The following is a 12,969-nucleotide window of genomic DNA, read 5'->3' on the forward strand; positions in this document are numbered from 1 at the left end:
TATATAGCTATTGTGTGTGTGTGTGTGTGTGTGTGTGTGTGTGTGTGTGTGTGTGTGTGTGTGTGTATGCACATACATTTACACACTACCGTTCAAAAGTTTGAGTTTTCGTAATCAAAAATACAGTAATATTGTGAAATATTATTACAATTTAAAATAACTTCTATATTATTAAATACATATAAAATATATTTTTTTCCTATGATGCAAAGCTGAATTTTCAGCAGCCATTATTCCAGTCTTCAGTGTCACATGATCCTTTAAAAATCATTCTAATATGCTGATTTGCTGCTCAAGAAACATTTCAATTCAGTATTTAACATGTATAGTCTTGATCGATTTAATGCATCCTTTCAAAATAAACATTTCCCAAACTTGCAAGCAGTATATATTTAAACAAGTACAGTTACAGTACCTTAAATTATGCCAGTTTTTTTATTTTTCCAAATCCAAAAGCATGACTCACTACTAGTTGACAAAGATAATAACCAATAAACTAGTGCTGGGCGGTATGACCAAAAATTTATATCACGGTATTTTTCAGAATTATACCGGTTTCACGGTACATGGCAGTATTTTTTTTTCATGCATGACCGGGTGTTAACCATATTTTCTACTGATTGAGAGAGGAAATACTACAGTATATAGCAAACAATGGAGCGCGCTCTGCTGGACAAACTAAGTAATTACACCATTTCAAGCATTTTATCTGCATTATATGTTCTGTAAAAAAAAATGTTCATATCAGCGGCATATTCGCCGATACCGATATATCGGCGACAGGCTCATATCGGCCGATAATATCGGCAAAACGATATATCGTTCGGGCTCTAATCATCACGTTCTATTAGTTCTACATCAGTTTTGGAACTTTCATGCTTAGTAACACATACAGCTGTTCCCTCACCACAGTGCAACAGTGAAAAGGGACCCCTTTCAAACAGTGTCGAGTTCGTGAACGTTGTTTAAGCGACATACGTTACATATTGCGGTATTTTAAAAATTCATATTATAATAAAAATAAACACTGGTATTCGGTATGAACCGGTATACCGCCCAGCACTACAATAAACAGCTCTATGCTATTTTTTGCCATTAGAAGCTTTCCCCCCTCTTATCTTCATCCTTTCGACACCCAACAAGTGTTGTCACCTTTGCCCTTTGTTCATAATGAATAAATAATTAGCATCCCCTCTGCTAATTAGGATTGCTGCTGGTCTCCACTCATTAAGTTTTGTGCCCATCAGCCCAAAGCTGCAGGAGGGCAGTTTGAAATTAGAGGTCATGCCGTCATTCTTTGCCTCAATGATGGATGACGATAATGGTGACAGCATGTTTTAATTTTTATTTCTACCTCTCCACCTCGCTCCTGACTTTTTTACCGGATGAACAAGTTTGATCTCCCCACAGTCATAGCCTTGAGCTGTAGCCATCCACTCTTATTTTCCAATGCGGCTAACTGTTATTGCACACGCTAGGGATAAAATGAACAATCAATAAATCGATTAATCACAAACGTCCTCAGCGCACACCTTCAATCCTGGATAATGTGTTTGTTCCTGTGTGTGTGTTTGCAAGCCCTGCGAGTCATTTCTTCCATTCCCTTCTGGGTTTATCAAATTGCTAATGATTTCACTTGGCACTAATGGGCATTTTCACCGTTGTCTAAGTATGTCAAGAAATTTAATGAACGGCAGCTTGTAGAGATGGCTGTGTCTAGGGCTGCACGATAAATCGCATGCGATATTTAACGCGCATCTTGTCAGAAAAGCCGGTTCTGTAATCAGCGGTAAATCTCCATCACGTGCGTGCTTTCACATTGAGCAGCATTAACTACACAGAGCCGTTGTTCATTGACGAGCTGCGCAAAACCATGTTCATATTCGCGTGATTTTTTTGCACAGCTCGTCAGTGAACAACGGCTCTGTGTAGTTAATGCTGCTCAATGTGAAAGCACGCACGTGATGGAGATTTACCGCTGATTACAGAACCGGCTTTCTGACAAGATGCGCGTTAAATATCGCATGCGATTTATCGTGCAGCCCTAGCTGTGTCTGATATATGTGTGAATGCGAGACTCTCTGAATGCTGTTAGAACAGCAGGGATTTGTACATGGTTATGCATTAACCCAAGCACCCATGTTCTCTCTGAAGCTCTCAGTTAATAGGCCCTCTCAGCGTTCGGTCGCAATTACCTTACTCTGCTGATCGCACTCCAACCACCAATTACTGCACACGTGGCGGCTGTTGTTTATACAGAAGGTCCTTATGACCAACTGTAGGTCTCCGCACCTGTTTTAATGCTGTCGCTTCTGTGGTTCTTTCATTTGTATTCTGAACACACATCTTTGCATGTTTATTTCAGGGTCAGTGACGTATAAGGTTGTACATGATAAAGAAAGGAACAAAATAAATCCATTATAATTGTAGTTTAAAACAAATGTACCACATTCTATGAATGTACTTTGTTATATGGTTTTGAAAAACTTTGTTTTTTATCAGAACTGCGTGCGTCTTGCGGAAGAACATTGTAGCCGGAGCTACTTCTCTCTGTTTATGTCTAAGACGAATCATGCAGGTACTGGGCTACTCCGCAGCGGTTCCACCAGTAACAGTCTGAAATAGTCTGAATATAAAAACTTATTATAGGTGTACCGTAGTGATTCAGGATAAGCCAAAAACACCGTTTGGAAAATGGATTCATCATGTACTCACTTATTAGGCTATGATAATTTTGTAAATTTTGCACTGCAGCTTTAAAGAAAAGTATATGTTGGCTAAAAGAGAGTATGCACATCTTAAACATTAAAAAATGTTCAAGGTTTTTTACAACTATAATGAGTTATTAATTCAAAAATATCAATACCTTTTTTAGGGAGTTGCACCACATGACATTTTAGTTACATTTTAAGTTATAAATTCAAAGAACCTGATATTTATGCCAAATTTACATTGCAAAGTGTCACAGAAGTGCTTTTAAAGTGCCATTTAAGGGTCTTTACACAATGTGTAATGCTGCTCAGTGGTGGCTTAAATACATTTACACATTAATTCCAATTATATACTTCGATACTATGGGCTGAGGTGGGTCTTAGCAGGTGTAATTTAGTCTGGCTTGGATGCATGGAAACACTGTGTCTTTTACACTGAATTTTAAGCAGGCACAAAGCAGCCTTAACTGAACTATGTAAAAGTTGCGTGTTTCCTTTGCAACAAGGCTCTTTTCTTTATTATAATTTCAGAACAGTTGTATCACACTGATATTTATGCTCCCTGAAAAGTATAAAAATAAATACACAAATGAAACCAATGCAGGGGATTTTTGAATAAGTTAATAGATCTAGACAAAAAAATTAGCATTGTTTCATTGACATTTTAGTAGCCTATGTGTAAGCATGCAGACAACGTAGATGCATCTCGTAGGGAGGGGGGCCGCCCGGAGTGCAGAGGTTACAACTATATCTCCTCGATGCCTGTCGCCTGATGGATAGGCAAGCTGTCATAAGCACGCCAACGAATTTTAATCACCCCATCGCCGTCATGCAACACTTCCAACCCTCTGTTCCCACCCACCCCACGGCAGCCCACCGCTCAAGTGCTTTCATGACACCAGTGTATGCAAATGTGGTCTCTATGGGGCCTTTAGTGCATATTAATTTGACTGAGAGGGTTGATAGTAGCTGTATCTTCCCACTTAGCTAAACCGTTTTCCTCAACCCGTGTTTTTCCGCATCAAACCCCGAGTCCTCCCTTGATGCAGTGGCGTATTTCACACTGGCTTAATGCTTGTCAAAACTCTGTTTTTCTGATGAGAAATGGATGACCTATGAGTCACCGGCATAGCAGTAGCATCAAAATCATACTCATGCAACGCAAGATTGCTCTCCTTTTTTAGGTACAAGCTTCTTTTCCAGGATTCACGAACACATCCGAACAAAACAGCTGTTTTTTCACAAGCGTTAAAGATTTTACACTAGTGTTTTTTTTTAGAACAGCTTTCTTGTAAAGCTTATGCTTTGTTGTATTAGCCGGTCCCAACATGATGGTCAACTACACTGTCGTTCAAATGTTTGTCAGTATGATTTTTTTTTTTTTTAATTTTGAGAGAAGTCTCTTATGCATTTATTTGATCAAAAATACAGTGAAAACAGTAATACTGTGAGATGTCATTACAACATATAATAATTAAAATAACACTTTTCTATTTTTTTTATGTATTTTAAAATGTAATTTATTGCTGTGATGGAAAATCTGAATTTTCAGCAGCCATACTCCAGTCTTCAGTGTCACACAATGCTTTATATGCTGATTTGCTGCATAAGAAACATTTCTTCTTATTATCAGTGTTGAAAACAGTTGTGCTGCTTAATATATTTGTGGATATAATGATATACAGTTATGCTCATACGTTTACACACCACTTGCAGAATGTGCAAAATGTTAAGAATTGAAACTAAATAAGAGGGATCATGAAAATTGTGTACTGTATTCGAGTTGTGTGACGACTGGTTTCGTCTGAAAGAAGAAAGTCATATACACCTTGGATGCCTTGAGGGTGAGTATTTCATGGGCTGATTTTCATTTTTGGGTGAACTAACCCTTTAAAAGATGGATTTCAAAATCATACAGTCAACCCTTAGAAAGGGTTCAAATATGCAGAAGATGCTGGAAAACCAAAGAATGTGCAGGAGCTGGAGGATTTTTCTGAAGAACAGCAGGCAGTTGAACTGCTCAGAACCAACAAGGGACTCATGAACAACTATCACAAAATATAAAAACAGCCATGGATCATCCAGGAAATGACACACAGTATTAAGATTCAAGGGTATGTACACTTTTGAATTGGGTCATTTTGATAAATTCAGTTATTATTTTGTCTTGTGGAGTATAGGTAAACATCTGTTATGTGAAATAGCTTATTAAGGACAGTACTAAATAAAAAATAACATGCAATTTTCATGATCCCTCTTATTTTGTTTCAATTATTAACATTTTGCACATTCTGCAAGGGGTATGTAAACTGTATATAATATGTTTTTCAGGATTCTTTGATGAATAAAAAGTTCAATAGAACAGCATTATTTATACATGTATATATAAATATAGGTATTTACTGTCATTTTCATCAATTTAATGCACCCTTGCTGAATTAAAAAAAAAAAAGATCTATTTTATGTGGATTTTTCTTATTTCTGGATTTTTTAAAATTACATTTATTATTTATTTATTTATTGCGGCAGTTCTGTAATTAGCATGCAGTTCTTTAGCATCATTTTTTTCTTTAAGAGAAGATGGGCCATGATGGTTGACAAGCTGTACAACAACCAAGATGTCAGTTCGTGAGGTCCACTATTTTTATTTGTTTGTTTATTTATTTAACAGTATGTAATATTATTTCATTTTTTTGCTTATATATTTAGCAGCGGCACTTTATATAGCAAAAATGAAAATTCTGTTTTCATTTACACACCGCTATGTCGCCCAAACCTGTATGATTTTATTTCTTCTGTGGAACATTAAGATATTTTTAGAAATATTACTTGTGCTGTGTTTTTTTTCTTTGTACAGTGGAAACTGTTTAGTGTCCAACATTCTTCAAAATAGCATCATCTGTGTTTCACAGAAGAAAGCTGTACAGGTTTGGAACAACATGAGGGTGATGTAAATGATGATAGAAATGTCATTTTTGGGTGAACTCTTTAAGAAAACATTCAATCTCTTTAAGATAACAGGTGTGGAATGCAAAGATGAGTATTGTGTAAAAGAAATGCCTCCATGAACATTGAATTTTTCCCTGCACAAATAAATTGAAAATGGCGTCCAGGTGAACCCAAAATCAACCTAACTATGCAAGTCTTCCAGAAGACAAATAAGTCAACTAGTTGATTTTGAAACCATGTTGTTTTGCACATCACTAGTCCCAAGATCCTGGATGTTCCCAATGATTTTTAAAATAATTCCTCTCTGATGAACTGTAGTGAGCGAGAGATGTGTGGAAGTGTTACTGTGGAGGGTAGTGAAATAGACAGGGTGGGTAGTGGGAGGGGACGAGTACGTTAGCTTGTGTACACGCGTACGTTGTTGTACAGAGAGAGAGAGGGGAGGATTGGAGACAGTTGATAGACGCTGCTCGCTCTAGGTGCTCCATGTTACTTGGGTCTCAGTAGCAGAGCGCCAGCGAGCGGCTCTCTCCATCTCTGTTCCTTTCTCTCGGGGCCGTGGAGAGGATCGGAAGACATGCTTTGATATTCCACTCTCGTACCCGAGTTCCCGTCACATGCCCGGAGTCAGACTCTCTCTCAGTAACATGGGCTTTTTCCCCCCGCCTCTCTGCAGTGTGTGTTTTTCCATGCGGGCTGTTTTCGCTGCTGCTCCTGGTGCGCTGGTGCGCGATGTGTGTTTATGTCTGCACCATGCCGAGGCAAGCACTCCAAGTCAGTAGCGTGAACGGCCCCAGCAGCAGCCTCTGCTTGCCTGAGTTACGATACTGCTTGTGTTTCCCTTGCACAGTTCTGCTCCAGCACGGCGCAGATCCCAACATCCGCAACACCGATGGCAAGTCTGCCCTGGACCTGGCTGACCCGTCCGCTAAAGCGGTTCTTACCGGTGAGTGCTGCAACCTCGTCTTCTCCTTTTTCTTTCTTTCTTTCTTTCATCAGCAGTCAGTAGCGTGAACGGCCCCAGCAGCAGCCTCTGCTTGCCTGAGTTACGATACTGCTTGTGTTTCCCTTGCACAGTCCTGCTCCAGCACGGCGCAGATCCCAACATCCGCAACACCGATGGCAAGTCTGCTCTGGACCTGGCTGACCCGTCCGCTAAAGCGGTTCTTACCGGTGAGTGCTGCAACCTCGTCTTCTCCTTTTTCTTTCTTTCTTTCTTTCATCAGCGTTATTGTCTTTGATCGTCTGCAGTTTGTTCCTGTCTGATACTACGTCTGCACAGCTTTGAAATGGAGCAGCGTTGTTATGCATCTGTATCTCCACGTTAGGTGTGTTTGTGTAAAGTGAGACTGTTGTTGTCCTTGAGCGCTTCTCTGCCTGTGTGCTCTCTCCGTAGTAGGGATGGGTGACTATATTGAATATCCAGGATTTATTTGTGATGATTTAAAAATAAAGATACGTTGTGAGGACTTTAATGCACTGTGTTGTTAACTGTTTATTAATAGTTTTGCGAGTAGTAGAGCGTAGTGTGAATAAGCTTGATTTGCGAAACATTGTTAGAGTCATGTATGATTCGTTTCTGTGTTGTGACTTGATTCATCAATTTGTTGACGTTTGTCTATGTGTAATTGGAAAAATTATTTGTTGATAATTATGGCTGTTTATTAGTGATTGGCAGATGTATTTTATAGGTCATATTTGGCAATTTTAAGATTATCACATCATCCAACAACAGTGTTCACTTGGTTGACTATTAGAATCTCCCCAATTTGTTCATAATTTTAGTTTGCGCAGACTTTTTTCCATGTTTTTTATTTTATTTTTTATTTTGAGTAAAATATTGTGTAAAACAATTTTTTTTTAATTTCAGCAAATTTGTGCACTCTCTCATTAATTGGATTATATATTTTGTCATTATATTGGCCGTTTCCCACCCTGTTTTTTAGATATTCATATCAGCATTAGCATAAAAAAAATATCTGTTTTTTTTTTTGTAATAAAGGAATGTTCTTGTTTTCTAATGAAAAACAGTGTGGAACACATAGTGTGAATTATTTTATTGTTTTGTTTATCAGTTTAAACATTGAAATTACTTGGCTGTTTGGTTGAAATTATGGTTCACTCAAATTTCACCACTTTTAAAATGTATATATTTTTAAAAAAATAGATTTTTGTATTTTAAATTAATATTTTGCTATTACACCATGTTTTTTTTAAACATCACTTTTACACATAAATATTGAATTCGCCTACCACGACTTAGTAAAATCTCCACTGGTCGACACATTTGATCAAATATAGTCACGCCACTTAGCCCTGCACTTTGTATTGTTTGGGGGCAGAGATTCATGTATAATCAGGCTGCACTGATATATTACATGGTCCTCTTAGACACATTCTGATTGTGTTTACAGTTAGTTGCATCATTTCCTGTTTGGTAAATGCATCAGTTACACAAGGGATGTAGAAAGCATTTCGTCAGCGGAGTAATTCTCCAAACTGACAATACGTTTTGCTGCCAACAAGTATTATAGTTGTAAAACTTCACTCTTCAGCTCTCTCAGAAACACTCAGGTGAACCACAGCAGCAGTGATGCGTTATAAAACGTTCTGTTTCTGAAATGAATATGATTTTTATTGAAAGACATTATACATTGATACAACAGCTGGCCGCATAACAATGTTCTTCATTTCTCACATCATGTATTCAGAAAATAATTCTGTAATTAAATATACATCAGATCTCAGAATGCAGAATCAAAAGAATCAGAAGGTTTATTCAAGTGGTACTATTGAAGGTTCTTTATTGGCCTCTGTGGAACTGTTTAACAGCTGTGGAACCTTTCCATTGCACAAAATGTTCTTTAGATTATTAATGTGTTAAACACAAAGAAAAAGTGGTTCTTTTAAAAACTGTTCACTAAAAGGTTATTTGGAAAAAACGAAACCTGCTTTCTTTAGCCTCTCTGGTTCCACATCCATGAAACCTTTACATCACACAAAAGGTTCTTTATAGTGGAAAAATGTACTGTAGATTATTAATATGTTCTTCACACACAAAAAAAAGTGGGTTCTCCAAAAATTCTTTGGAGAACCCAAAATATTGTTCTACACTCTTAAAAATAAAAGTTCTTTGTTAGCCTTTGTGGTTCCATGAAGAACCTTTAACATCCATGGAACCTTTCCATTGCACAAAAGGTTCTTTATAGTGGAAAAATTTTCTTTAGAGTATTCAAATTTTCTTCATGTTAAGATTTTATTTTATTTAAATTTTTTTGGAAAGCCAAAAATGATGGTTTCAGGGCATAGTTGCGAAAGCCCCGTTTGGAACATTCATTTTGGAACATTTCAAGGAGTGTGCTTATGTTATAGAATCACTCAAAATGCCATGCAACTGAGGCATGCATTAGAAATTATATGTAAATTATGAGATCTGCCATGAAAATCTGTTTTTCGATCCACTTTTCAGTCTAACAAATCAGAAATAAGGTGAAAATGGCAGCTCCTGGTGTGAGTGACAGAGGTGATGTGTTTGGTTTTGTGTGTATAAATAGAGCAGGAGGCAGAGCTCCAGTCTCTCGAGTATTTCAGATAATTGTTATAGATCCGCTTTTCCTGCCCGGCTACCTGACCCTGCCTGTCGAGCCTCCCATCATCTGTCTAGAAATATTGACGAGCGGTATTCATTTCATTCTTAATCATGGTTGGCTAGCTATACACAACGTCCAGCTTTTTCATTTTTTACCAACCTAACCCCTAATTACTAACTGAAATATTCACTTAGAAGCTGAGCAGTGTGGACCGAGTTATTCACATTTTTGTTTATTTGCTCGAGGTGAATTCCTGCTAATTTGAATATTGCTTGCACAAATTACATTGCGAATTAGCCGCTTTGCATCACGGTTGCCAAATGGCGAGACGTGAGAGGTCTAATGCCGTCCAACCATCTGTAAGCGTAGCTACTTTTTCTTCAAACAGCTTCAGAATAAACCTCCAGGTCATCAAGTCCATCTTGTTGTTACAGCTTAATGATTGCACATATTAACTTCATTTCAGCTGTACGATTGGTTATTTATTGCATGTTTCAAAAGAGTGCGGTGCTGTGAAGCTGCTTATCGGCTGCTTAATTTGTTCGAACATCCTGTTTGGTTTTGTTGTTGGATGGAGGCTTTCCAATAAACAGTCTGTTGAGTGCAATTTAAAAATAGAGTTTGTACGATTAAGCCAAGTGTTTTTGTTGTCTATCGCAAGGAGTTTTGAAAAAAAAAAAACCAGCACAAATTGTAGCTACTAACAATTTATTTTGAACATCTCTTGTGTATTTAGGCTATATCAGTTATGGGAGACGCTTAAACGGTAGCAACGTTTTTGCGCGGTCACCAGAGGGGTGCTTTGTAAACATTAGAGTTCTGATTTTTGTTATATATGAGGAAAGGGATCATTTGGTGTAAACATGTCTCTGCTATAGTCTTGTGTTGTAGGTCTGGGTAATGATGAGGCAGCCCTGAAAAAAACACTTTAAAAACACTGTAATAACAAAATCATTCCCATCCTGCTGCATGGGTATTGAAATATCGTCTTATTCTTCAGATTTTAGGATTATAATTGATGAATAAATTACTAAGTAATTTAAAAAGAGAATGCCTAATCATTGCTTGCTGTGGTGTTCAACAACACAAAAGTTTAGAGTCAGATTAGAGTTTTTTTTTTTTTTTAATGAAAAATGTATGCTTTTATTCAGCAAGGACACATTAAATTGATCAAGAGTGAGTTTTATAAAGATTTAATATCCAATAAATTCTGTTCTTTTTAACTTTCGTTAACTCTTTAGATTAGGGAATATTTACTTTTAGTTTTCCCTCAATAAACTCCTAATTTGCTGCTTATTTATACTAAATAAGGTGGTTATTTGTAATTGTTAAGTTTACGTATGGGGTAGAGTTAGTGGTTCTAAAATATGATCATGCAGAACAAGGCATTAACATGTGTTTTATAAGTCCTAATAAACAGCCAATATGCTACTAATTTGCATGCTAATGAGCAACTAGTTAATAGTGTATAGTGTTCTCTAATCTAAAGTGTTAACTGAAAAAATATCATTGCCATCACAGAAACAATAAAAAAAAACAGAAAACATTTATTTTAATAATTTTTCACAATATTACAATATTCTTTTTTTTTCTTTTTTCTTTTTTATCAAATCAATGCATTTATCTTAATATAATACATGGAAGACTATTTCCTCAAGGACCAAAAAGCTAGATTTTCTCAACAAAACCTAATAATGGCATTCATTAGGGCTGTTTCAATGATTATATAATGCTTAACAGATTATTAGCTAATGTTCATTCATATAGTAACGAAAAGTCATTAGTATTCATTGCTTCATATGTTGTCTTCACGGATCCCTGGTTGAAAACGCTGGCTTTCAGAGAACACCAGAGTAGACAGTTTGATTCATGCCTATATTTGACACATAAATAGCACCCAGGTGAAGCCAGCGCCTCTATGGAATGACAGATTTTGAGGGACCTTGAGCTTGACTTTGATCATGTGGTAATGCCTCTGCCATCATATGATGTCCTTACAAAGACAAAATGTTCCTTTAAGTTGCATTAGACACACTTGCACTGTAGCTTTTTGTGAAATTATTAATTACTACAGTAGTACTGCACACGGCGTTCCACACTGATTCATTTTGTGTTTCTGCAAGTATCTGTTTTCATTTATTTAAAGGCTAATGGTTTTATATGAATCATGAGCCATTTTATTCTCGCTATAACACTGATAGTTCAGATAGGGAAGCTGTTAGCTCAATTGTGTATGCGAATGTGTAATTTTATAATGTATTTGTGAACCACACACTTTAGCTGGGGGTTTTAAGAGCGTCTGCGATTTTCTGTGGGCTAGTCTAAAACCAAAAAAAAAAAAAGTGCAAGAATTGCACAAAAAGTGCCAGTGCAGAACAGCAGATATTTCTGGCAGAACACTATCATCTTAAAGGGGTCATATGATGCTTTTTTAAAGATCATTATTTTGTGTATTTGGTGTAACAGAATATGTTGACATGCTTTAATGTTAAAAAAACACATTATTTTTCAAATAAGGAAAACTTGAAATCGCATCATATGACCCCTTTAAGTGCTGTTAAATGTATGTCCTGTATAGGAAAATTGCCCGCATTCTCCACCATATTTCTTCAAACGGCTTCCAGATAGAAGAGTTTAAAGAGAGTTTAAATGTGATCTTTATGATTAATAATGTGGCACTTCTAACACGAGACATGGAAAGGGGAAATGTGAGACTTGATGGAAAAATTTAGACCTGGTTAAGGCTTATTAAGTGTCAATTTCATATGTAGATTTATTTTCCAAATTATGAAGCATGAGATTGCAGCTCTTAACTAAATCAGTTTTGTTTTGCCATTCTCAAACGTCAAAGTTCACCTCATCCCTGGTAATGTATTGTAATCAGATGGGAATACATTTCTCTATTGTTACAGGCTTGATGAATCCAATTTGCTCAGCTTGTTCGTTTTCCAAAGATTAGTTCATAACACTTCAGAACGGAACAATCAAATAGCCGCTGGCGTATCATCCTCTTGCCATGTTAAACAGAACGCTGTTCATTTAGATTTGCTTGATTGACTTTCAAGAGGTGCTATTCATTAAACCCGCTTCCCATGATAAAAACAAAGTTATTTTGAATCAATACAAGTTCAATTTGACAGACAAACAAAAAACCTTCTCCTTAAAGAGCGAATCCCACGGTGAGGCGTCTGAACGATGACTCTGACATTTATGTGTGTAATGGAAAGATGTTTGAAGTGCGAGTGCCCTCCAGCACAAAAACAGTGCAAGAAAGCAGAGTAAATGTTCTTATGAGATATAGACCTGAATCGGTAAGCTAGTGGACCGTGCGGCATGGCTTCAAAAAGAGCCCTTTTAACTTTTATTTCTCGCATGCTTTCAGAACGTCTTTCCCAGGGACTAGAACCTCTGCGCTTTTATATTGCTCACTATTGTGGGTTCTTTATTCTTTTTTTTCCGTGTGTGTTCCTTTCCATCTAAAACTGGATTTATGTTGGTCATATTACTCTGAGAAATATAGAGTCTAAAATGGAAAATGTCAAGGGGAATACAAAGTCACTGAGGGCCTCGGATGGTGTTTTCTGAGGGAAGCAGTGCTGGAACTTGGGGGAAAAGAAGTATAGATAGAAGTGTGGCATTTCCATAAATGGTCAGTTATTTAGCTGAATTTTGTTTATCATATTTTTCTTCTCTGGAACAACTATTAATGTTTTTTTTTT

At 36.9% G+C, this 12,969-nt stretch overlaps 1 protein-coding gene across 1 annotated transcript in view; it reads left to right on the forward strand.

Annotated features, from left to right (window-relative positions):
* Nucleotides 1-12,969, forward strand: part of tnksa (tankyrase, TRF1-interacting ankyrin-related ADP-ribose polymerase a) — a gene marked incomplete at its 5' end in the record, with an annotated part of 100,305 nt that overhangs the window by 5,864 nt on the left and 81,472 nt on the right. The window contains one exon of the mRNA XM_016477210.1: nt 6,511-6,606. Coding sequence (XP_016332696.1) covers nt 6,511-6,606 — 96 coding nt within the window. The remainder of the gene's footprint in view (nt 1-6,510; nt 6,607-12,969) is intronic.

Source organism: Sinocyclocheilus anshuiensis, unplaced genomic scaffold (genome assembly GCF_001515605.1).
Source record: "Sinocyclocheilus anshuiensis isolate Anshui unplaced genomic scaffold, SAMN03320099.WGS_v1.1 scaffold412, whole genome shotgun sequence".
Classification (NCBI taxonomy): Eukaryota; Metazoa; Chordata; class Actinopteri; order Cypriniformes; family Cyprinidae; genus Sinocyclocheilus; species Sinocyclocheilus anshuiensis.